At 36.3% G+C, this 22,580-nt stretch overlaps 1 protein-coding gene across 2 annotated transcripts in view; it reads right to left on the bottom strand.

Moving 5' to 3' along the window:
• The window catches only part of ITGB8 (integrin subunit beta 8), a 47,538-nt gene that overhangs the window by 19,116 nt on the left and 5,842 nt on the right, over nucleotides 1–22,580 (bottom strand). Inside the window, exons 2-6 of one of the 2 annotated variants that reach the window (XM_071560880.1) lie at nucleotides 12,421–12,506; nucleotides 9,608–9,782; nucleotides 6,736–6,982; nucleotides 4,786–4,951; nucleotides 1,827–1,985 (exon numbers count right to left, since the gene is read on the bottom strand). In XM_071560880.1, the coding sequence (XP_071416981.1) occupies nucleotides 1,827–1,985; nucleotides 4,786–4,951; nucleotides 6,736–6,982; nucleotides 9,608–9,782; nucleotides 12,421–12,506 (833 nt within the window). The remainder of the gene's footprint in view (nucleotides 1–1,826; nucleotides 1,986–4,785; nucleotides 4,952–6,735; nucleotides 6,983–9,607; nucleotides 9,783–12,420; nucleotides 12,507–22,580) is intronic. The other variant, XM_071560881.1, reaches the window with a different exon arrangement.

The raw sequence follows: 22,580 nt of genomic DNA, 5'->3' as shown, positions 1-22,580 counted from the left end.
TCCTATGAAGTGCATGCCCACATGTGGGCATGCAAGAATTGGCCCATACTGGAAAAAAAAGGGTTAGCAACCAGAAAATACATGGGCCTAAGTGTGCCACCACAGATCTAAGCATCTATCAAGGTAATCTAATTTGTGTGCTAAAAAAAATCTCATTTCATAAAATGCATCAACACCAGTAATCATGGAGATTTCTTATTCCATATGGGACAATAAAATCATGGTCTTTCAAACCAGAATCCAGAATATCAGCTAAAACACCTTTTTTTTCAGTCAGCCATCAATCCATCATAGCAGTTTAGAAAGAGATTCATGAATGTTGTCTGTATTTTACACTGGGGAGTTTCTCCACTTGCAATGGAAATTTATTTCTGGAGTTGGACAGGAAATAAAATTAGTGCATTTTTTTCCTGAAACAGATAGTATCTTTATTACCAAAGTAATGATGAACACCAGAAAAGATTTGTACCTTTAGCAATTGTTTAATAAGCAGAGCAAAATTTCTCTAATTTATAGCCCAGCTATAAGGGAAAAAAAAAGAAAACTAGAGCATGCTCTGCTTTGGGAAAGGAAAATTTTGGGATTATTTCCTTTAAGTAGAATAAAGGAAGGGTTTGTTTTTATAACAGGGACACTGAACAGACTGACTAGAGTAAAATAAAAAAATCCTGACATCTGTGAGGGAATATCCAAGAGGTGACAGAGGGAGTATATGAATGCAAGAATGTTAGTGGGAAATCCAAACAACCTTCCTGTTAGCACACGCTTATCTCCCTCCTCTGATCAGCAAGGACCTGAACATCTACCAATTCCCAGAAGCTTCCCATATTTCATAATCACACAACATCCAGCAGCCTCTTCCTGCTGTCCCACCATCCTTGTAAACAATAGTTGCTAGGATTAAATTCAGGTCTGGGCTCCCTTACACATAGCCCTCACTGACTTCACTAGTGCAATGCTGGCATCCGCTGAACACAGGCTCTATCCTTTAACTAAGTACAGCTAGCACCAAGAAAAAACTCTAAGATGCTACAATTACACCACAGTTCATATTTCTGCTTTCTGGGAATTAAATGGCAATTAAGCAGTGATTCATGTTTCTTAAATAAACAATTCATATTTATTTAAGAAAATAGCCACAGCAATTGAAACCTCTAATTTAGGCAAAAAATCATGTCTTCAGTCACTTACAACTATTGTATATATTACTGGAGAAAATTTTTGGAAAGGTAAAAATATTTGTTGAAGGTGTATTACTTTGCTACAGCAGATTTGATGCACAGGTATGTATTACCACACATTGGCTTTATACTGTGAAATATAAATGCATTTAATGCTAGTCCATCATGGTTGAAGTAGCTCCATGCTGTGGTACATCCCCTGGTTTACCAGCCTTTTCAACCAATACTAGTCTGCATATTCTGTCCATAAATCATAACCACTACCTCTGTCTTATCAGCACGACTGTGTAATTCTTACATATTACCAACTTCTAGTTGTGCAAAATATCACACCAGACACTTCTTACTTTTATTTTATATAAAATGTGTGTGATTTTTATGATACGCTAATAAAGAACCACACCAAACCACACACATATTCTCCTTTGCTGTACTATTGTCTCAGATTCCAAAATACTTCAACCCACACAAAAAGAATGTCAGTATTTCCAGGGAATTGATTCTTCATTTCAAAACTTGTGTACCTGGAAAAATACTGTTCTAACAACTGAAATAAAAGCAACGTTTTGACAGCAGCTTAAAAAATATCCTTTACACAGTTTTATATCGCTCCTCTGAATGCAAAATCTATGACATATACCTTACCATACTTGTAGCTTTGATGTACACATTATCTTTCAAATGACAGTTTCCATCATGGGGAATTACGATTCCTGCTAATTTACTATCAAGGGCCAGATGGGAAGTTTGATCTGTCATCACGAGAAGCAGTCGCTTTGCTTCCTTACGCCACCCAATATGGCTCTAAAGAGAAAGCAAAATTAGGCATAAGAAAGTACTATCTATCTTTTTTTCTAAAATAATCAATATCAAAATGAAAAATTAATGTAAAAATCTACTTTCAGACATTACACTGCTTAGCAGCACTGATTTTAAACCAGGGTATTGAAAACATTTTGTGTGGAAATAATGCCCTGTATCTGAAAACTACCACTGCCAGTCAGAGATCCACTTATCATTTTGTTTTTTCTCACTAATGACTTTCTCTGCCTTTTAAAGAAAGATCTCCCCAAATGCATTATAGAGCGGACTTGGGTAACACCTGCCACATTGTGTGTGTCTGTTACTAGTACGCACAAATGTAAATGCATAGCATTTGGAAAAGTCTCTGGAATCCAAGAAAGCATTGCAAACAGCAAATGTGCATTCATAGGTATTGATATTTTCATAACTCTATAATTTTCTTTTCCTACACTACTTTCCAGAAAGGATAACAGCATATGATTACAAATCATAAAACTAAAGTTTGAATGCCTTCATGTACCTGCAAACTGAGAAATTCCTTAATATGCAGTAAAACACTACATTTACCCACCATCTTAAAGCATTAATAGCAAAGTCGCTATGTGAATTTAATCTCTTTTAGGAATTCAGGGATGTGAAGGATGTAGCAGCGCAAGCTTATACCTAAACGGATTAGGTGCCATATCCATATTTGCAAAAAGTTTATCTCCCTGCTTATTATCAAACTTCTGAGGCACACATGAAGCACTTCATCTGCTGTTTCATGATTCCCTCTCTCCATTATTCCATATTCTTCTTCACTAAGATTTTTTCCTCACTCTTTTTCCTCTTTCCTATGACACTATCTCATCCCTACCATTTTTCTTAACACTTCCAAGTGTCTTCCATCTCACATATCTGCACTACAGTCCATGTACTGAGCCACACTTCCTGACTTATTCTCTACCTTCCTTTCTTTGCTTTGTGGAGAGTGATTTGGGTTCCTTCTTAGGCTCACTCCCTACTAGCTCTGAATGTGGATCAAATATCTCTCACCAGCAAGGATAACCAGTACAGAGGGGTGTGGGGTCTTTTCCATCTTATGTGTTAAGCATCAGCTTTCCCCAGACACTCCTAGACAGCATTCTTCTGAAGAAGGGGTATTTTAAATTTTATTTATAAACAAGTTTTATATTAAATAATTCCAAATTGCCTCCCAGCACTGTAGAAACTTCTTGCTCCTAAGATTCCATCATTTGACTTCGCCTGAGATCTGTTTAGTTTTAGGAAGTCCTGTGAGGAGCAGGGAGTTGGACTTGATGATTCTTATATGTCCCTTCTGACGTGGGACATTCTCTGACTCTAAGACTCCTACCTTTATATGTCACAGCAATCGAAATATTAAAGTAGCCTCATGCCCTAACCTGCCACCTCTTGCAACAGGGATGCATTGGTTAAAGCAAGATGGAGGAGGTTATAAAGGTCTATTGTAGGCAAAATGAATGCATATTAATGTAATTTACAGTTCATGATGGTCATTATGAATTGTACATTGTTTTCATCCATTTTGGTTCAGAATTCAGTTAGTAGGAAAGCCTTCCTATCCTCATGAATGTTTCCAATCTATTGTTTTCAGAATCATACATTATTCTAGAACTCACATGTCATAAGTGTGGAATGTGTCCAATGGGAAACACTGAATTTTAAGGAATTTTTCCAAAGCTACAGAATAATTTTTTATAACAGCTGTGATCACATTGTTTCTGAAGAGTAGCTTTTATGTACCTGTCTTGAAGTCATGAGAATTTGAAAATAAAAGTGGACCAACTATTCGTTTTAGCTTAGCTTGGATTACTTTTTGCCCTTGAGTCACTGTACTGCTCCAAACATACAATGTGAAGATGAACACGATAAAAGAATTGCCCAGACATCATTCCAGGAGATGAGAAACACTCCAAGCCTGTGATTTTAACAGGAGTTGGATTACTTTCGGGGGGGCAGAAAGAGTATCTTATGGAGCATTACCAAACCCACAATTCAGCCAACTCTCAAAATTTCTGTTGCAATACTATGCATGGAAGAAAAACAACATCCAAAATGGCTCTCTAGAGCAAAACAAACCCTCTTTATCTCATATAGCTTGGGAACTACTGATGCTTTTCCATCCTTTTCTGCATGGGAAAAACTGTGGTGAAATTTTATCAATATAGAGAAGATAATTTTTAGTTGATTTGTACTGATTCAAAATAAAAAAATCTTTAAAAGCTGAGATAACATTGAAGTTCCATTCTACTAATCTAGACGAGCAGATATGTAACTGATCCTTCAGTTCTCAAGTACATTATTAAGAAATGTCAAATGGTATGTCTTCATTTAGGAACACAAGGAGCACTTTAATGATTTTTGAAAGTAATTATGTAATTGACTGAAATTAATACAAGTGTCTGTTCAAGCAAGAAGCAGTTGCTTTCATCATCCATCACAAGTTGGCTAGGTTGGTTAAAGCCAGAATTTGAAGACCATTAATCAACACTGAAACATGTTCCCTCATGCTCTCCTTCTTCAGTTTCAATGGCAAATGTATAGCTAAGGGGGAAATAATGGACAAGGAGGAAGAAAACTTAGTGTTAGGCAAAGAACTGACATTTTGAATTCAGGAACACTGAGCACCATTGTACCTATATTACATATATATATACACATATGTACCTATATACATATATATATGTGTACCTATATATATATATATAAATATATATATATATATATATATATAGCCTAAATTGCTATTTATTTAGTCTTTTGTAAATAAGCTCCTTACCTGGCACACAGCTGCTTGGAGCATTGCATCAAAACCCCCTTCGGGTGTATCAATATTCCCAGAAATTTTTTGTTTATTCACTGCATTTCTGAATTCTGCTATATTGTCAGTCAGGGATAGCACATGAATATAACCATGAGGAGGCATACAATCTAAATTGTAATCACTGTATTAAAAAAAAAAATCAAAAGTCTATCACATTTCTTACTTTCCATTTGAAGAAGATGAAAATATTGCAACCCCATTAACACACAAAATCCTAATACTAATGAAGATATAGAATATGTATTGCATAAGAAATAAAAAAAAAGAGTAACTCCATGTGAGATTAAGTTCAGAGGGAATTAGATCTTACATACTACAAAATATGTATATATTTTAATTTATGGAATTTTACATAATATAACTGTTAATATAGTAACAATATATATGGAGTGTTTGTGTACAGAACAAAAACATGCAACAGGAGTGTTGGTATGATCTCAGGGAGTATATTTTGGAATATCTGCAGTACTACAACTTTGCTCTTCATTATTCCGAGAAAGGGCTATCACACCACAATATTGTGATCATTTAATAGCTAGATACACAGGCTAATGGATCAAACTATAATAAAATTTAAGTTCCTACATCCACTAGTAGCAAGTAAATGTACATAAAATTAATGTTGATATTAGTAACAGTTACCTTATTAAAGAGAAGGGAAACCCCATTTGCAATAACATCATAGCTTTAGACAATACTTTTTCAAATTACGGATAAGGGAGAAAGTACGATGTCTGGTGTAGGCAAGCTAATGTCACAGGACTTAGGTCATGGATCTGGGACCAATTTACAGCAGTGTTCTATGGCACAAGTTGAAGTGCTCATTTGATTCAGAGATGCTGAGCAGGTTTCAACTCTCCTAACTTCTGCTGAACACAGTGTAGGCATCAGACTGTAACCTGCCCTCCTCCAACTAAATTTCCAGCCAATGAAGAGAAACTGGCACTGTAAGGATTAATAGCTCTGGAGACATCTACTTTTAGGCAAAATGAATCATGACCTAAAAACGCTAATCCATCTCCACACACTACGTAAGTGGTTTAGATGACTGTTTGATACATATCTATTGATTCATATCTATTGAATGAATTCCACTGTAAGTACCCAATTTAAAACTCACTGAAATTAAAAAAAGGTACTTCACAGAACTTTGGATCATGTCTTCTTAGGAAGACAATAACAAGCTAGAAAGCATGAAGAATTAATATTCACTTTTCCAAGTATTATACAGCTTTGAATTTGTTGTGAATAATCTTGTACTCCAAGGGGTTTTGGAATTGAGCCCTTACTTTACGTAATTGTTGAGTACAAGATATAGAAGGCGTGTCATGAAAAAAGAAATGCAGGCCAGAACATCTTTCCTATTTAAAATGGGAGTTCATTGACATAGCAACTGTGGAATTAAAACAAAGGATCACTTTTGTTCATTAAATGAGCTGAAAGTAAGCACACTGCGTTAACAAAAGTAGTTTTAAGAAAAGAATTAATGAACACATGACCATATACCAAGAAAGTACAGAGATCAGAAGTGCAAAACTTTGTGATGAATCTAGGCAACATATATCCAAAATAACTGAAACTACAACAGTTGACTTTAAATTAAAATGCAAAACATATTCAAGTATTCCACCAAAGCTGTATGTTTTTTGGCTTGTTTTGCTAAAGAAAATACAGAACATTTTTTCTGATACAGAAACACACTGATTTTCTGAAATCACTCGACAGGTATTTCAGAAGTAATCATTCTATAATAATTTTCAGCATATCCTTAGGAACCTTGTCAAAGAACCAAGGTATAAGGAAACAAAGATGGACTCCAAAAAATTTAAAACTACATATGAATAATGTACTTCGTATAATGAAATAACATCTCAGTGCTACAGTAAATATAAAAAAACTACATACCTGCATTGGTTATGGATTCTCCCTGGATGAATGCTAATATAGGGTGACACAGTTTTATCCACGTAAGATCCAAATCCAAGTCGAAAATCAAGAGAAATATTTGCCATCTTTTTGGATAAAGCAAATCCAACGGAATTTAACTTTTCTATATTGTTGTGCATAGAGGCTGAGACATCAACTAAATAATAAAGATCCACAGGGTATTTCTCTAGAGGACGAACTTTTAACATAAAGTTTGCTTCACTTCCTGATAAAAAAATCCAACACACAAATAAGTTTATTTCCTATTTTTGAATAGACATGACTAAAAATACATTTATATTTGTAGCAAACAGCACAAAATTGTGTCAGTAAACAGAAAACCAACCAAACAAGAAAACCTCTCAAGTAAGTGAAGCCTTGAAGATTCATTCAAAAATAAGCCATAAAGGGGTGTTTCACAGAACATCTTGTTTCTTCGTGCAAGAGCACTGTAGAATTTATTGTAAAAATCTGACTTTTCCCCATTTTCTTTTAAATTCATGGTTATGCAATCCCTTTGGCATTCTACCAAAAGGCAGTTATGGCTCACAAAGAACATAGATCTGCATACAAATTGGGGTCAGTCACTTCAAGGTTGACACTTCAAAGTATGTAACTGAATCCTGCAAACAGTTTGTCATATGGCAGAATCTAAAACCACATGTGAACCATAATGACAGCACAGCCCGAAAAACTCATGTAAATAATCCTTCAAGTTTATCCCAATCCAATTCCAATAATTTGATGAAAAAACTCAATAGGGTCACAGTATTTTTAAAAAAGTTTTAATATTCAAAAAATTCCATCCCTTGGCATATACAAAATAGAATTCCTGTTTGAGGACGATAAATGACTGTCTCTTCTGCAGAATCACATCTCATTCTCACATGTAATAAAAACATTAATGCTTTGGAAGCCACTAAATCTAGTCCTCCCATTTTTGCTTGTCTAATATTTTCTAATGTCAGCAAAAAGAGTGAAGTGACTGGTATATGGGCAGAGTAGGTAAAGTAATGCATGACTTCAAATTCATCAGTATTTTATGTCACCTCAAATGTGAAGTCACAAAAGAAATGAGTTTAGGATCTTCACATGATGAGTGCAGAATCTAATTCAGTATTATGCAATGAAGATACAGCAAAGGATAGGAGGAAGGAAGATGTTACAGAAGAACTATGCAGGATTCAATAAAAACTATTAAAGAGTATATGTAACAAAGATCTGATCCAGATTTTTACAGACTAATGTCTTGCAATATACAAAGTAACTTCTTCCATAGGCCTTCGAACATTATCTGAAAAACACATCTGAAAATATCACGCTTTGTCTGTATCAGGCCTTGCATGAGGAAAAGAATTTCAATGTGCTGTAACTTATGTGTTTCCTCTTTGCCAATGTAAATTGAATTCTTTTTTGTAAATGACTCTTACAGTCCTTCTGTTTGCACATAGCGAGATACAAATGTAGCTTTTATTTTTTCCAAGTGTTAGGTATATGTAAACAGTGACAAAAAAAACCAAAACAAAACCATATTTGTCTGCACAATTATACTGTATCAAGTGTATGTTTTGAGGCAAAACTATAGCTGTATATCTGTGTATTTCCCTGGGGCAGAAAATATGGGCAAGATACATATATATAAAAAGTTATTCTTCTGGAGCTCTGGGAATTTCACTCTTCTGCCTCCCTGATGCAAGAACTTCTGCAAAGCATATGGAATCCCAAACTTAGGTTCACTATTTACTCCCCAAAAGGTTAATGAAACCAAATTTTAGAAAGCAATTCTTTTTCTATGAATTCAGTGTGCCTTTGGAAATAAATGTGATTACAGACAGAGTTAGAGCTAGCTCAGTGTCTGAGACCCTTTCTCAGTAAAAAGCAGCCTATCAGTCACTTATTTGGAAACAGCATGGGGAAAGGAGAGAAAGTGCTGAAGTTATTTTGTCAGTTTTATTACTACACAGATTGAAAGCCAGAGCTTTATACTCATGCAGATGCTTTCTTTTCTTGTAATTGACAGATAATTATCTTGTATCATCACTGACAAAATTATCAGTGAAGATCAGCAAGATAATTCTTCTGATAATTTAATATTTTCCTGCCAAAGATTGATCCTTCTTAACTATTTTTCTCCACTAATTGTCTGGAAAAAGGAAATTAATTAAATTTTACGATATGAAAGATAACCCTGCATCCCTTTATATCACTTTCCACTTCTGCTGTTGACTAGTTTTTTTAGAGACTGAGAACATACACTGCCTTGAGCTCATCTGAGGGCAAACTATATATACTAGAAAATCTCAGATTCACAAATGAACTTCTTTTAGGGCTAGGTGTCTCATATTTTATAAATTAAATGTTATGCAGTGAATACCAAAGTATTCTTTAGGAATTCAGTCCTTTCATATATAATGGCACTGGTGTCTCTGTAGTTGTCTAGTCAATGCATTCAAAAGTAACCAAATAAACAAGAAGTTTATCAAATTATGAATTTAGGAATTATAATTCAATTTTCTTTCAGTAAGGAGTAGTTTATACACATGTAAGGGCAGACTGTTTGTATAAGTGGCTAGAGAAAAAGAATCAAGAAACTATATCAGAAAACAGAAAAACACTACTAAAATCCTTTTTCCATTTACTGGATCATTCTGACCTTCAGCTACGTTTAACAGAAACACTTCTTGCTGTTTTTGAATATAGGAACAACACTATCACAGTCCTACAATATAATGTTATAGAATCATTCTTCAAAATAATTAGTCACAATGCTTCTTCACAAAATATCTGTACTTGAAAGTATTGCATTTAGTTTAAATTTACTATAATATCAATGTGTTAGAGACAACCCAACCTGGACGCAGTTGGACTAAAACTTTTCCTGGTGTCACTTGTGTATTTGTTTCATGGTCACTGGGTACTGTGACATGAACCGTGGGGTTTTCAACCAAATCTGATTGGCAGCCTCTTTTCATTAAGTTGAAAACAGTGTCACAGCGTCCCTTCTGTGTTGTGCCAGCCATGAAATCCTGTTTAATAAGAGACAAAAAGTACTAACTAAACAATCTGAGCTGAAGAAAACTCTGTAATATCTTCAAAGGAAAAACAAAATAACAGTCTTTGAAACAATAAAATATGCCACTATAATTGCATAAATTGTAGAACAACTTCATGAAACCGTATGTTTTTAATAAGGGAAATGATGACATGTTTAAATTAGAAGTTAAACATAATTGCCACAATGACTTTTTTCTACAAAACACAGAACTTCTAAGAGAAACAGGATCCTGCACAATCACAGCAAGCTGACTTTGGAGAAAAAGGAAATTACATACTGTCACTATGTCACTAAAGAAGGTTCTGTACCATGCTATAAATTTGTTACAGCAAGAAAGGGACATTCCCATGACATCAAAACAGGTTAGTTTTCCAAGGTATTCACTGGTAATGTTACTCAGGCTAATATTTAATAATAGCACCGTAAGTCAGCTTTAGATTTATCTAGTCTGAATTTGCCTATCATACTACACAAAATCCAAAGACCTGCTGGACTGTATCATTTAAATTCCCAGAAAAAGGAAATCATGTATTACATGTACAATATGGACAGTTTAAGATGACACCAACATCAAAAAGCCCTTGTAGAAACAGAAAAGTGATTAGTAGTAGGATGATCTCAGAAGCAGCCCACCCATTGTTGCATTGAAAGGGTAAAGTTGCCAAAATTGTGTCAAAATGATCCAATGCAAAATTCCTTCTGGATCACAAATCTGATGATTAATATAATTCTGACTATGAGCAAAAAAACCAAAACAAAAGACAAGATCCTTTTTATTTTTTCAATGTATTGGTCCATCTGAGTCACAGCTGGGGACCAAACAATGGACAATTTCTGATATTTCAGAGATAAATGGGGGAAATAACCAATCAAAAAGTCCATACAGCAAACATAGATAGTGTAGATAATAAATAGTCATCCAGATTCTGAAAAGACCGGAGAAAGAGCCTTAAGAATGACATTTGACAGTCATGTATTTTGTTTTTCAAGATCCAACTCATTTTATAGTGTACCGCTGACATATTTTTCCATAATCTTCTTTATTGTAAACAACAGAGACTACTGTTTTAGGTTGCTATTATTTATATACCCTTTTTGTTGTATACACATTTTAAAAACTTAGACTGCTAAATGTGTGAAGAATTTAGCTACTCTCATTGCTATCAGTAATGCCTGATAGATTTGCAGCATTTTCTGAAGTCCACCATGTGTGGGTATAAACTCAGAGCACCTCAAGAGTTCCTCAGGGCTTATTTTCTCATTAAAAATACTGTTCAGATGAACAAGGCATGCTAAGCTGAAAAATGCTCCTGTAACTTTACCCTGGAATATTTCTATGTGTATTAATATGGTCTTTGCCATTCCACAACAGTGAATAGTATGTAGGTAAACCGGCTGTCTAAGAGGTTTTGACAAAGTCATAGCTTCCACAAACAGCTCTCAGGATTGACTTGAGAAGTTAAGCAAGAGAAGCAGAGCAGAAGTGAAACCTGGTTAGATCTGTGCACCTAGTCAGAAGGAGAGATATGGCAGCTCCATTGCACTGGAAAGTTAGCAAGTGCTGTTCCATGATAAATGCAGATGGAGCAGGATGAAACTGTGCCCTTTGTAAGACAGGACATGAGGCCACAAAAATGAACCCCTACACATTGTAATCCATTGTACCATCTACACATGCCCTGAGGTTCTTCTTGGAAATCAAGCCCTCCATGCCTCTACTCATCCTTGGCATTACTTATACCTGTTGCAGACTAAGTCAATAATTCCAAGACAGAGTATCTCAAAGCTACCCAGTGCCTTATGCCTTACAATCCTTATCTCATCCAGACACACCCTAGGAACTTACCTACCTTCATTGCTAACTTCAATGTTCCAACTGATAATTTGCATGTGACCTTAAGGAGCATAAGTAACTGTCAGTGATATTCTCTAAAACCTTCTCCCTCTGAAGTGCTTGAAATGGTCCAACCTTATCTGAATTATGCTGTCAACTGGAATTTTTCTCCTGTCTAGCAAAACCAGAAATTCCCATATTCTTAGAGTTTGTCAAGCAACAACAATTTCAGAATAATTCCTGCTATCTAACATCTGTCTTTTGTGGTACGTCTCAGAATTGATAGTTTCAAGTGCCAAAATAAGAAAAGCATCATTTTTTCCATTTGTGACAGTCAAACACATTGTGAAATCAAAGTCAACTTCACTGTCAGTACAACCTTTTGCTAAATGTAGTAGACGTATATGTATAGACTTGTTTTTATATACAGTGAGAATTTACTATAGATTACTGATAAGCAATTTTCCTTTTGAAGCCAAAAACTGTTGAACTCTCAAAGCTACATTAAGTCTGCCAGACCTGTCTACACAGCAGATGGAATGCATTAAAAAGTTCTCACTTTATTTAAAAGTACTGCAATTTTCCAAATAAAAAAATTGCATTTTCTCCTTTGGAAACAAAATATATTTCACATGATTTCTCAGATTCTGTCTCTAGGAGTAATTTATATATTTTCTTGCTATTTCTTACTATAATTATCTCAGTTTAAAAGTCTTTATAAAGATTAGAAGCAACTAAAATATAAAGTCAAATGTAAGTAACCAAAATGCCATACCTCTTGAGCACACCATCCACACTCTGGACCCAAAGCAAGACATTTTGTGCACGTTACTGCATTTGAAGTGGCACATCTGTTTTCTGCTGCAATGAAATACAAATCCAAACATTCACAATTTATAATGACATGTGAAATTGTATATTCTGTAATTTTAAACTGAAATTTCAAAAATTACTTCACCAGATTAAGAGTGATGACAATTATTCAAATGAAGTAAAACAGAACAAAGGCAGCCCAGTGGGGGAATACTTGCAGAAATTTTTTTATTTACAGTCTAGAACTATATGCAAAGATCGAAAAAACTCCATTCTCAAGGCCAAATTTTTAAGATCCCAAATTAGAATAATTCTGAAGTGCAAGTTTATTTTTGGCATGCCCCTTGCTGATTTAAAGTCTAACAGGAAAAAATTTACCAGGTAGCTTATCATTTCATAGACATTTTCCTTTTAAGTCATTTACACTTGACAGAATTATGCATTATTCACTTCTCATGGAACCCAAAATATTTTCTCACCTTCTATAAATAGGCCCTCTCTGCATATTCTAGAATGAATAGTTTCCCAGAAGAACAAGATTTTTTTTTTCCACAAGCAAATACAAATGTATCCAACATTACATGTATCAGAGACTGAAGACACATCATTCTGTACTAGCTATTGCAAAAATTGTGCCTACTCACATGTCTACCAGCAAAGAGTCCTTTATACCCTCTTCACACCTCTGTTTTATAGATCATTGCCTAAGTTGCTATTCTTTCCTATGAAACTCTGGCAGTCAGTACTGAGAAGAGTCATTTCAAGGGACTTGGGCAGCACAACTTAAGTGTCAGCATTAGTGTATCTTTTTTGCACTCTGATAACAACTCTCCTGTAGATCAGTGCACCTTTAAACGAGGCAGAAGTCACCTGCTAAGAGTTATAGGCAAGCACAAAATAGGATTCTTCAGTGCACAGCATAGTACTAGTGCTGTTTAACAACACTGCTTTGTAGCATGTTCAGCATGCCATATTAGAAAATATACTAGAACAAAATAAAACTAATTTCTGCATACAAAAGGCTACATCTGTTAATTGGTCCACACTGATAATGTATCATTGTATCAAAACAGTTTGATTAATGGCTTGGTTTTCATCCAAAGTTTTGGCTACAAGTACTATCTCTCAGAATGTTTCTTTCCAATCTGCAAAAATAGTAACGCAAACATCCCTCTTTTTAGGGTAATGAGAGTAACTTCTCACACTGAAAAGCTGTATTAGGAAAGTAAGTACTAAAATATCCTTTTTCATCTTCACTTACCTGATTTCAGATATGGATTCAAAGATGAGAACCTGTATCACATAAACAGCTAGTCCTCAATGGTCACTTAGAATGACTGTTGATTCTAGAAACTCATCAGAGCTTGCAAGTTACTAGTATCAACAACAGATATACAATTACCAGTATTAACATGCCTAGTACAGCACAATTGCAGCATTATACTGATAACAAATAGGCTAGTGACAATTTAGACAATTTTAAAGATCAGACCTATATTTCTATTTCATATCAACTGCTGCTGACAATTTTTGCCATGCAGTCAATGTGAGAAAAAAACATAAATGAAGGGGGAGATACAGGTATGATATAAACAATTTGTTCAAAAGCAGCCCAGGAAGGTGCTGGGACACAGGGAAAACTGACTTAAGGGTGGGAGAGGTGGGTAGGAATAAATAAAAGAGGAGTCGCTAAAGAATGAGAAAAGAACAAGACAAAATCCAAAAGGTTTTTGTTTTGTTTTTTGGTTATAAAAACAAACACAGCAAGTTTTACTTGGATGTGAAAATGAGAGCAAGCTTATTGGGCACTGACACAATAAAACTTTTTTGCATTTATAAGAGGACAACAACTACACTTTATGTTCTGCAGTCTGCAAGAGCAGACCTGGAGGCCATCGAATATGTTAACATACTTCAGGAGAGGAGAAAAAGGATGAAGATTTCAGGTAGGTACCGGCATGTACAAAGTTGTAGAGCTTGCCACAGATCCCTTTCTAGACAGTATTTGTAAAGTCCAAAGACACAGAACGAAAAGTTGTTCAAGGAGTAAAAATAAAAGGAATGTAATTGTTCTTGGCACACAAACATCCTCCCATCTTCAACTGGGTATCAAAGACACGATGAAGAGATGAAAGGCATTACAAGAAAAAGGAAGTAAAGTGATAGATTCAGTAGAAGTGGCAAAGGACGAGCAAAAGTATAAGGTGCTGATCTGCAGCATAAAAGTGGCTGGCCATGGGGCAAAATAGGCACAATATGACAAGAACTTTGAAGTTACCAGTCAAGTTAACATCCGCTGTAAGAGACAGAGCTGTTCTGATGAGAATAAACAGTTGATAGCAAAAATGAGAGACCTGTGTTTCTAGCTATATAGATAAGAAGCAAGTAAAATTAATTAATTCATCATCATTGTAAATCAGTAAACTCAAGTAAACCAAATAAGTATGGCCTAATTATTTTCCTGCAATAATATCTGAGACTCCTGTCTTAAAATGCATAATCCCATCTGCAAAACGCACACTTTAATTTAAATGTCATTGACCACCTAACAAAACATTAACACCTTTTTGTAATGTGCACTTACTAAAAAAAACCCCAGCAGTATGTGCCTATAAGCCATATTTACAAATGTGTTGGAGAACTGACTGAAAAATAACTGATTTTTTTTTCTGTATGGTTAGTTTATTGAATCTATTGAAACTTTATTTAGTTTATTAATACATCCTGTCTGGTAAAACATAGGAGTGTCCACATGCCATTGTAAACTGCTAAGTAGAAGAAAAGATTGTAAAATCCACTTTGGGTTTTCAGTGCCATCATGGCAGATGAAATGCTTTAACAAATGACATAAACCACTGCTGGATACAAATCTCTTTGCTGGTAACTATCCAGTCTCAAGAGCCTCCTTTTCACAACATGAAGTCACAGATTGGCAATTGACAAGTTTGGCACCATTGGCTCAAAAAGTTGGATTTTTTTTTTCTAGTAAAGAGAAACTTGAAAAAGTTTTATTAATTTCCCTTTTTATTATTCTAACTACATCACTGCTGTTGTTCCCAGGTACACAGACCCTTATAGCAGTAACATTTATGAACATGCTTTCTATCACCCAATATTTATTATTTAGTTGTAGGCTTACTCTAAAACCATAAATGATTTAATATAAACTTCTTAGTTTCTTTTTAAAAATCATGCTAAAGCAAGAAACATTTTTTTATGAGTTGGCTCAAAAAAGAACAGTTTTTCCCTGCCACTCCACCAAAAATGGAGTCCAGACAAGACTGAGTTACTGTTCAGCCAAAGCTATAGGCAAGTTTCTACTGGCTTAGATATAACTGATGTATGCCAAAAGGTATTTTCGACAAGGGCCAAATTCTGTGCTGGGAACTGCACAGGCATAGGCATATAATAAAAAGTGAGTGCATCAGGTCAAACTTTTCCAGTCTCTTCCAGAAAAATACAATTGTGCTCCAATGACTGCAGCTATTTACAGTGACCACAGGTGTGGCAAGTCTTAACTCTCTGCAACGAGAGGGATCAAGGCAACACAAATATATGCTACAATCATATCCCGTCTCCATATTATGAAAGTAACTTTACCACAATCAGGGCATTTATCTCAGAGATGGAATAACAATAATGCACAATGGCGTTTGAGAGGGGATGTTAAACAGGTTTTCAAACAGATAGCACTTCGTTCAAGTACAGCCAAGAACTTGGACTTGTATCAGTTTCACTGTTGGTACACGTTTGTGCTGGTTTCGGAGGGTGTACCATTTGCTACCTCAAAAGAGAAAGCCAAAATATAACTAGCAGCTTATACTCCTTAATCATGGCCCTCTGACTGTTGAACGCTTGTTAAAGCAAGAAGATATGAAATTATCTAGCTGTTCCTCCTTAAATTCTGCATCCAGTCTTGCTCTAGGGCAGCAATCATCCAGGCTGTCCCTCTCCACAGATAATGAGACCTTAAGTCATGTGTAGCATGATTTATGAGGAAAGCTGTAGCTTTTATGTAGTATACTGCAGTTACCTTGACACTTCTGTCTTCAAGGAGCAAAGCAATGTTGACTCCTGCAGAGGGGACAGCCGGTGACAGTCCCAGCTAACACAAGGCTTCCCAATTCACTTTGGCTGAATGTGCAGGTACAATGAAAAGCATTATAAAAATGCTACACAAGAGGGATTATTTTTCCATGATTACTGTGTCTGACAGTTACTTGCTCAGATTACAAGGAAAAAATGAGCGCCTGTGCTTTAACTGCCAATCCTACAACCTAATCCTGAAATTAGGGATTTTTCCCTTTTTTCCCCATACAAGCAATAATTCTCTCTAAATCTTTGCACCATACTTTAAAAGCACACTATGTCACCACCAGATTAGCCAAAAAGATTACAAGGTATGCCTTAAAATCAGCTTTAAGAGGTACTCAGACTTGCCCAGAAAAGGAGATTTCAGCTTCAATACTGTACACCTATTATGCTTTATGACAAAATCCTAAGATTACTCAAGCAAAAACGTCAAACAACTTTTCTATCCTCTTCCTTTTTTTTTTTCTATTACATATGGGCTTTGTTAATTAAGTTTTCCCTCTCTATTAAGAGTCATGCGCTTTAGTTTCACTATTCAGACAGAAGCTAATCTGTATACAGCTTTGAAAATGGTTTTTTACCAGCAAGAGAAGCAGCAGTAAACTAAAATTCTGCATGGAAGAGACACACCTTTGCTAAGCAAATGAAGATGTGTAAAAGAAAGGTGCAAGACAAGATTGGCTCTGTTAATTCTGAACACTGGAAAAATGCTTCTGTAAACCTGGCAAGTGTGTAAAAGCACCTCTCCACTAAAACAAACAAGCAAAAAAAAACCCCAAACACCAAACGAACAAAAAAAATTGACAACCAAACCAAACAAAAAGATAAACAACTGTTACAACGATCCTAAAAAGCAAAATGAGTGTACTGGAACAGACAAACCATAATGTGGTTACAGAGAAGGTGAGAGAGAGTACAGAGAAGGTGAGAGAGAGAGAAGTGAGGCATAAATAAGATGCATATATGGACATCTAGATAAATGCTGTGAAAAGACTCACTAGTGAACAAGTCCTGATGGCTGAATCGGCTTCCCATTCCTAACACTGCCAATACCAACACCCCTCCTCTACCCCCCCCCAGTATTGTTTTGGGGTTCCCCAATTAATCTGCATTACTGCATGAACATAGTACCTTATAAGGGTCATTACTGAGAGCTACAAAAATGATTTCAAAAGCCATGGAAATGCAAAATAATGTTGGAATTTGCCACACATGAGAATTTGTGTCTTTGCAAACTATGCAGCAAACCCCCCCCAAGATCTTCCTTTTTGCATGTTGTGCAAGCTCTGAGTGATACCACTGGAGAGAACTGATACTGAATTTTAGCTGAAAAATTCAAAGACAAAAGGGGAGAAGAAAAAGTGGGAGACCTCTGTCAACACAGCATTAAGATAGTCCTTGCAGTAAATGACAGTTGTAGCTGATGCTGAAGACAGAAAATACATCAAAATTCTGCTCTCTAATGATATGTGAAGGTGGAGTTCAACCCGGTAAAGTGCTGAGTCCGGCACTTCAGTCGTGTCAACCCTGCAGTACTACAGGTTTGAGGCAGAGTGGAAAGCCACCCAGTGAAAATGAAACTGGGGGTGCTGGTCGACAGCTGCTGAATATGAGCCAGCAGAGTGCCCAGGTGGCCAAGAAGGCCAATGGCATCATGGGTTGTATCAGAAATAGTGTGACCAGCAGGAGCATGACAGTGATCATCCCTCTGTACTCAGCACTGGTAAAGCCGCACCCTGAATTTTGTGTTCAGTGTTGGGCCCCTCACTGTAAGGAAAAAAAAAATTGAGGTGCTGGAGCATATCCAGAGAAGGGCAACAAAGCTAGGGAAGGCACTGAAGAACAAGTCTTATGAGGACCACCTGAGGGAGCTGGGGTTGTTCAGCCTACAGAAAGGGAGGCTCAGAGGGGACCTTACCCCTCTCTACGACCTGAAAGGAGGCCATAGTCAGGTGCAGGTTGGCTTCTTCTCACAGGCAAAAAGCGGTAAGACAAAATGAAATGGCCTCAAGCTGTGCCAGGGGAGATTTAGAAAAATTCCTTCACTGAAAGGGCTGTCAACCCTTGAGAAAGGCTGCCCAGGGAAGTGGTGGAACCACCACCTCTGGAGGTATTTAAAACACATGTTCATGTGGTGCTTAGGGACATGGTTTAGAGGTGGACTTGTGCTGGGTTAACAGATGGATTTGAGGATTTGGAGGTCTTTTCCAGCCTAAGTGATTCTACGATTCAACGAGGTACTCCTGACACATCTCTGAGCCTACACGTGTATTTCTAAGCCTTGTCTCTCAGAAAAGTTCCAGCACTTGTATGAAGGTTGTACATCATTCAAGACAAAGAGAACAGAAACATCCGAGAAATGCATAGCAACTCAAGTTTTTCATGCATATATATCAATTTAGAGGATTTTTTTTTTATTTTGTCCGAAAGATGTATATAACAGCATTTTGGAAAAGGTACGACTACCCAAGGAAGCTACTGGTATAGCAGTTGTGACTCACAAACACAACATTCAAACGACAGCCTCGAACATGACCTTGACTGAGCTATTGACTGCTCCAGACTGACTTTGTTCCCAAGCTGCAACACAGAATGAAAACAAGCAATGTAACCTTGAAACTTTTCACAACACAATTTTTGTTTCTTGGCCAACTTTACTTGTAGCCTCTCCTTTATATGAAATTTCCTGCTTTTCCAGGGGATGGTTAAATTTTGTTGATGCAATATATGCTTGCAAACAATGAGTCGAAGACTACTTGGCTTCTGAAACCAACCTATTCTGTCTCTTGCAAAAAAACCATATAGGACAATTTACTAGGATTGTATCACTAGAAGAGACTCATTTTCCGCAGTCATTAGGCACAGGGTTGATGGTCCTGATTGCACAGTTTTGCACCAATAAAAATACAGTACATATGGAACCAGAGACCTTAAATCTTTTTTCATTAAATCCCTTGATTTCAAGGAAACTTCAAGATGGGTGGTGCTTTGTTAATTCCCTTGTTTCCTAGGATTGAACATGGGTATAGGAATCATCCAGTCATTTCCAGCTGCTAGAACCAACCTTGAGTTGGCTAGCTTGGATGCAGGCATGCTGCTCGAACAAAGCCTGGAACGGCTCCTGCCATATATCATTACTAATTTAACTTCTTGTATATTAGTAAGCACTGCTAGCAAGCAGCACATCAACTAACCTGAATGGTCAGTATGTCCCTGTATATTCTGTGAAGACTTTACCTAATTAGGAGATCATGATGGATATAAAGGTAGACACAAAGGACTATTTTTTGCCTGCTTCTGTTCAACCTTGAATAAAAGACAAGCTCAAGGTGTTTCTCCCACCACCTTCTATAGCTTCACATCCTCAAACCAGGCCCTCAACTTCCAATAGCCTCTCTAATGTATCTTTTTTATTGTGTATCTAATGGTTACCAAATTGTTGGTTTCTGCCCCATAAGAGCAGTACCTTAGCTTGGCACTGTGTCTTCATTCACAAACCCATAAGCAGTGCAGAGAATGGGCAACAGCTAAGAATAGTTTAGAGCTACAGTGTCACCATAGACCATCTGATTCCCAGGTTCATAGTCCACAGCAATGCAGATAGCTCACTTCACTCTCTTTTACCTGCATACATTGTTATTTGGAACAAACTTAGTCTGCATTTCAGACTCTAATACTCAAAGTTGAAAACCCAATGGAACAAGTCTCTGAATCCTGAACACAAAATGACAAATTGAACTGTGTTTCTACAGATTTTCCTGAAACAAACAGCCCCAAAACAAAAAGTTGTGCACGTGTGTATTAGGGAGACATGCCATGGTTAAAACAGAACACTGAACACGTAATACAGTTTACACTCACAATGAGAAAACTTCAAGGATATCAAATAAAAGCCAAGACTGGTATCAGAGAGGATAATCACTACTCCTTAAGGACTTTTATGTAGTGCACAAGTTTGGGAGGAACGTTTTTTGGGAAGGCTAATTAAAAAATTATTGCCTTCTAGAATACCAAGTGTTTGGTATTTGTTGTTTCAGTAATTTGCTTTTCAATAGATTTTCAATCTCCAAATGCAGTTATTGGCTCTGAAACAAATGGAACTTGGAAAAAGCTTTGAGATTTTCTTCTAAATTGAAAAACTCAAAACCAAACCACACCTGTCTAAGAAAATGCACTGGCCAAGCTTTATTTTAGGTCTAGCCTGTTAAATTTTTTATAATTTGGGGGTGAAGATTACACAAACCACAACAGTAGGCTATAAAATATGCAGACTCACATACTAACTGTAACTTCTGGTGCACACAGACTGTTTGAATGTAAGCTTCTGCTTTTGCTCCTTCAAGAAAGTACAAACATATGTGTATGGTCTGCAGGTGCAGCTTAAATGCCCACTAAGGGACAGACTTCAAACACACAAATTCAAGGCTTTAAACAGGTAGTGGTTTATTTGATGTTCTGAAGTAATGCCACAACATTTTTGACAGCAAAATGTACTTCAACAGTTTTACTTAGACTGGAAGAACATGCTTGCTTATGTCATTCGTTTCATTTAGGTAATTTTGTGCCATTTGTGCCAGAGTGTAAGTTGTCACAAGTTTTCTTATTTCCTAGTAGTCCTGTTTGAGCAAGAAGATGGAAACTAGATTCAGCTTCCAGCAAGAAGCAGCCATCTGAGAGAAGCAAGTTGTCCTCAGCACAGTACTAACCCTTGTTGCCCTGCAGAGCTAACAGGGAAATAAATTGTACTCTCAAGTACAGTAAAACAAACTGAATTCACTTAGCCTAATTCCCTTGAACACCAAGAAGGAACAGAATTTATTTTGGAAAGGGCAGTTACTTGTTTAATCAGACTTGGACTACTTTTGTGATACCACCATACATCATGCAGCTGTATTCATAACACAGCTACACCAGCAAAATACCACAAATACTTAAGTCTTCAAGATCTGAATCCAGTGAAATACTGCTGCTAACAACTTAACTCCCAAGTCAGTGAGCAAAGAAGCAGCAAGAAGAAAAATAAAAATCAAGCATCCAGGAAGATCATTCCACCTGTGTGAAGCTACAGAATTTCCTCCTCTAATAATCATACTTAAAATCTTTGTCTCAGTATCTTTTGATGATCATAAATAGTTCAGACTCATTATTGTCACCATGGGTAATAACAGAAGAAGTTGCCACAGGCATATGACAACAAAGTCATGGGAAACAGAAAGAAAAAAGTCAATTATAAGCTTTGCAAGTTTTCATTTTAGGCCAATTTAGCCTCAGCTAGAAGTTGCTTTTTTGGCAGCTTTCTAATGCTGTAAATTTTGATCATTATGAAACACTTACATTTTGCTCAAGGGGTTATTCTTGTTCTACCACCAGAACAAGGGGGGATCCTGCATAGCTGGCAAGAAGCTTACTTTTCTTCCTGAAGAAAAGTTCCATTACGGTGGACAGTGAATTAATTCATTAGAGCCCCACTTCCTTCCCAAAAGTTGAACTAAATAGCTCAATTCCATATCTGTAAACTGCCAAAAGAAATAAAAATACATTTTAATAGGGTTCAAGTGCTTAGAAAGGAATAACAGACCATATCCTACTTTGTCCATCATAAATTATGCATATTTAAGCAGATGAGAAAGAATTATTACATCTTTCCATTGGTTAGATAGAAGTCAGCTATTAGTAATGGACGTACAGGAGCTTTGAAGACAAGATTTTGCTGGAAAAGGAGGGTGCAAGTAGAATAAGAAACTCTGAGGCCTTAAGAATTTGATTACAAAAACCCTAAACAACACAACCACAGCAAGTTTATTAACATAAAGGAACTGATATTCTTCTCCAGTTACTTGCTTTTAGTACATTCATCATGAAAAGCCAAATTACTACCAAGACATCTGGACTGCCAGTTACAGTAAAAGTGCTGGATAGTTCATATGTACGTCTTGAAAATACAGCATATTATTTTGGTGTCATTAATGTATTTTAAGAACACCAAGCACACTTTAAAGTCTAGGACACCAAGCGATTTCATTTGTCCTT

This window comes from Pithys albifrons, chromosome 7 (genome assembly GCF_047495875.1).
Source record: "Pithys albifrons albifrons isolate INPA30051 chromosome 7, PitAlb_v1, whole genome shotgun sequence".
In the NCBI taxonomy this organism is placed as follows: domain Eukaryota; kingdom Metazoa; phylum Chordata; class Aves; order Passeriformes; family Thamnophilidae; genus Pithys; species Pithys albifrons.
Note: the sequence above shows the minus strand (reverse complement) of the source record. Positions and strands in the feature narration are given on the sequence as shown.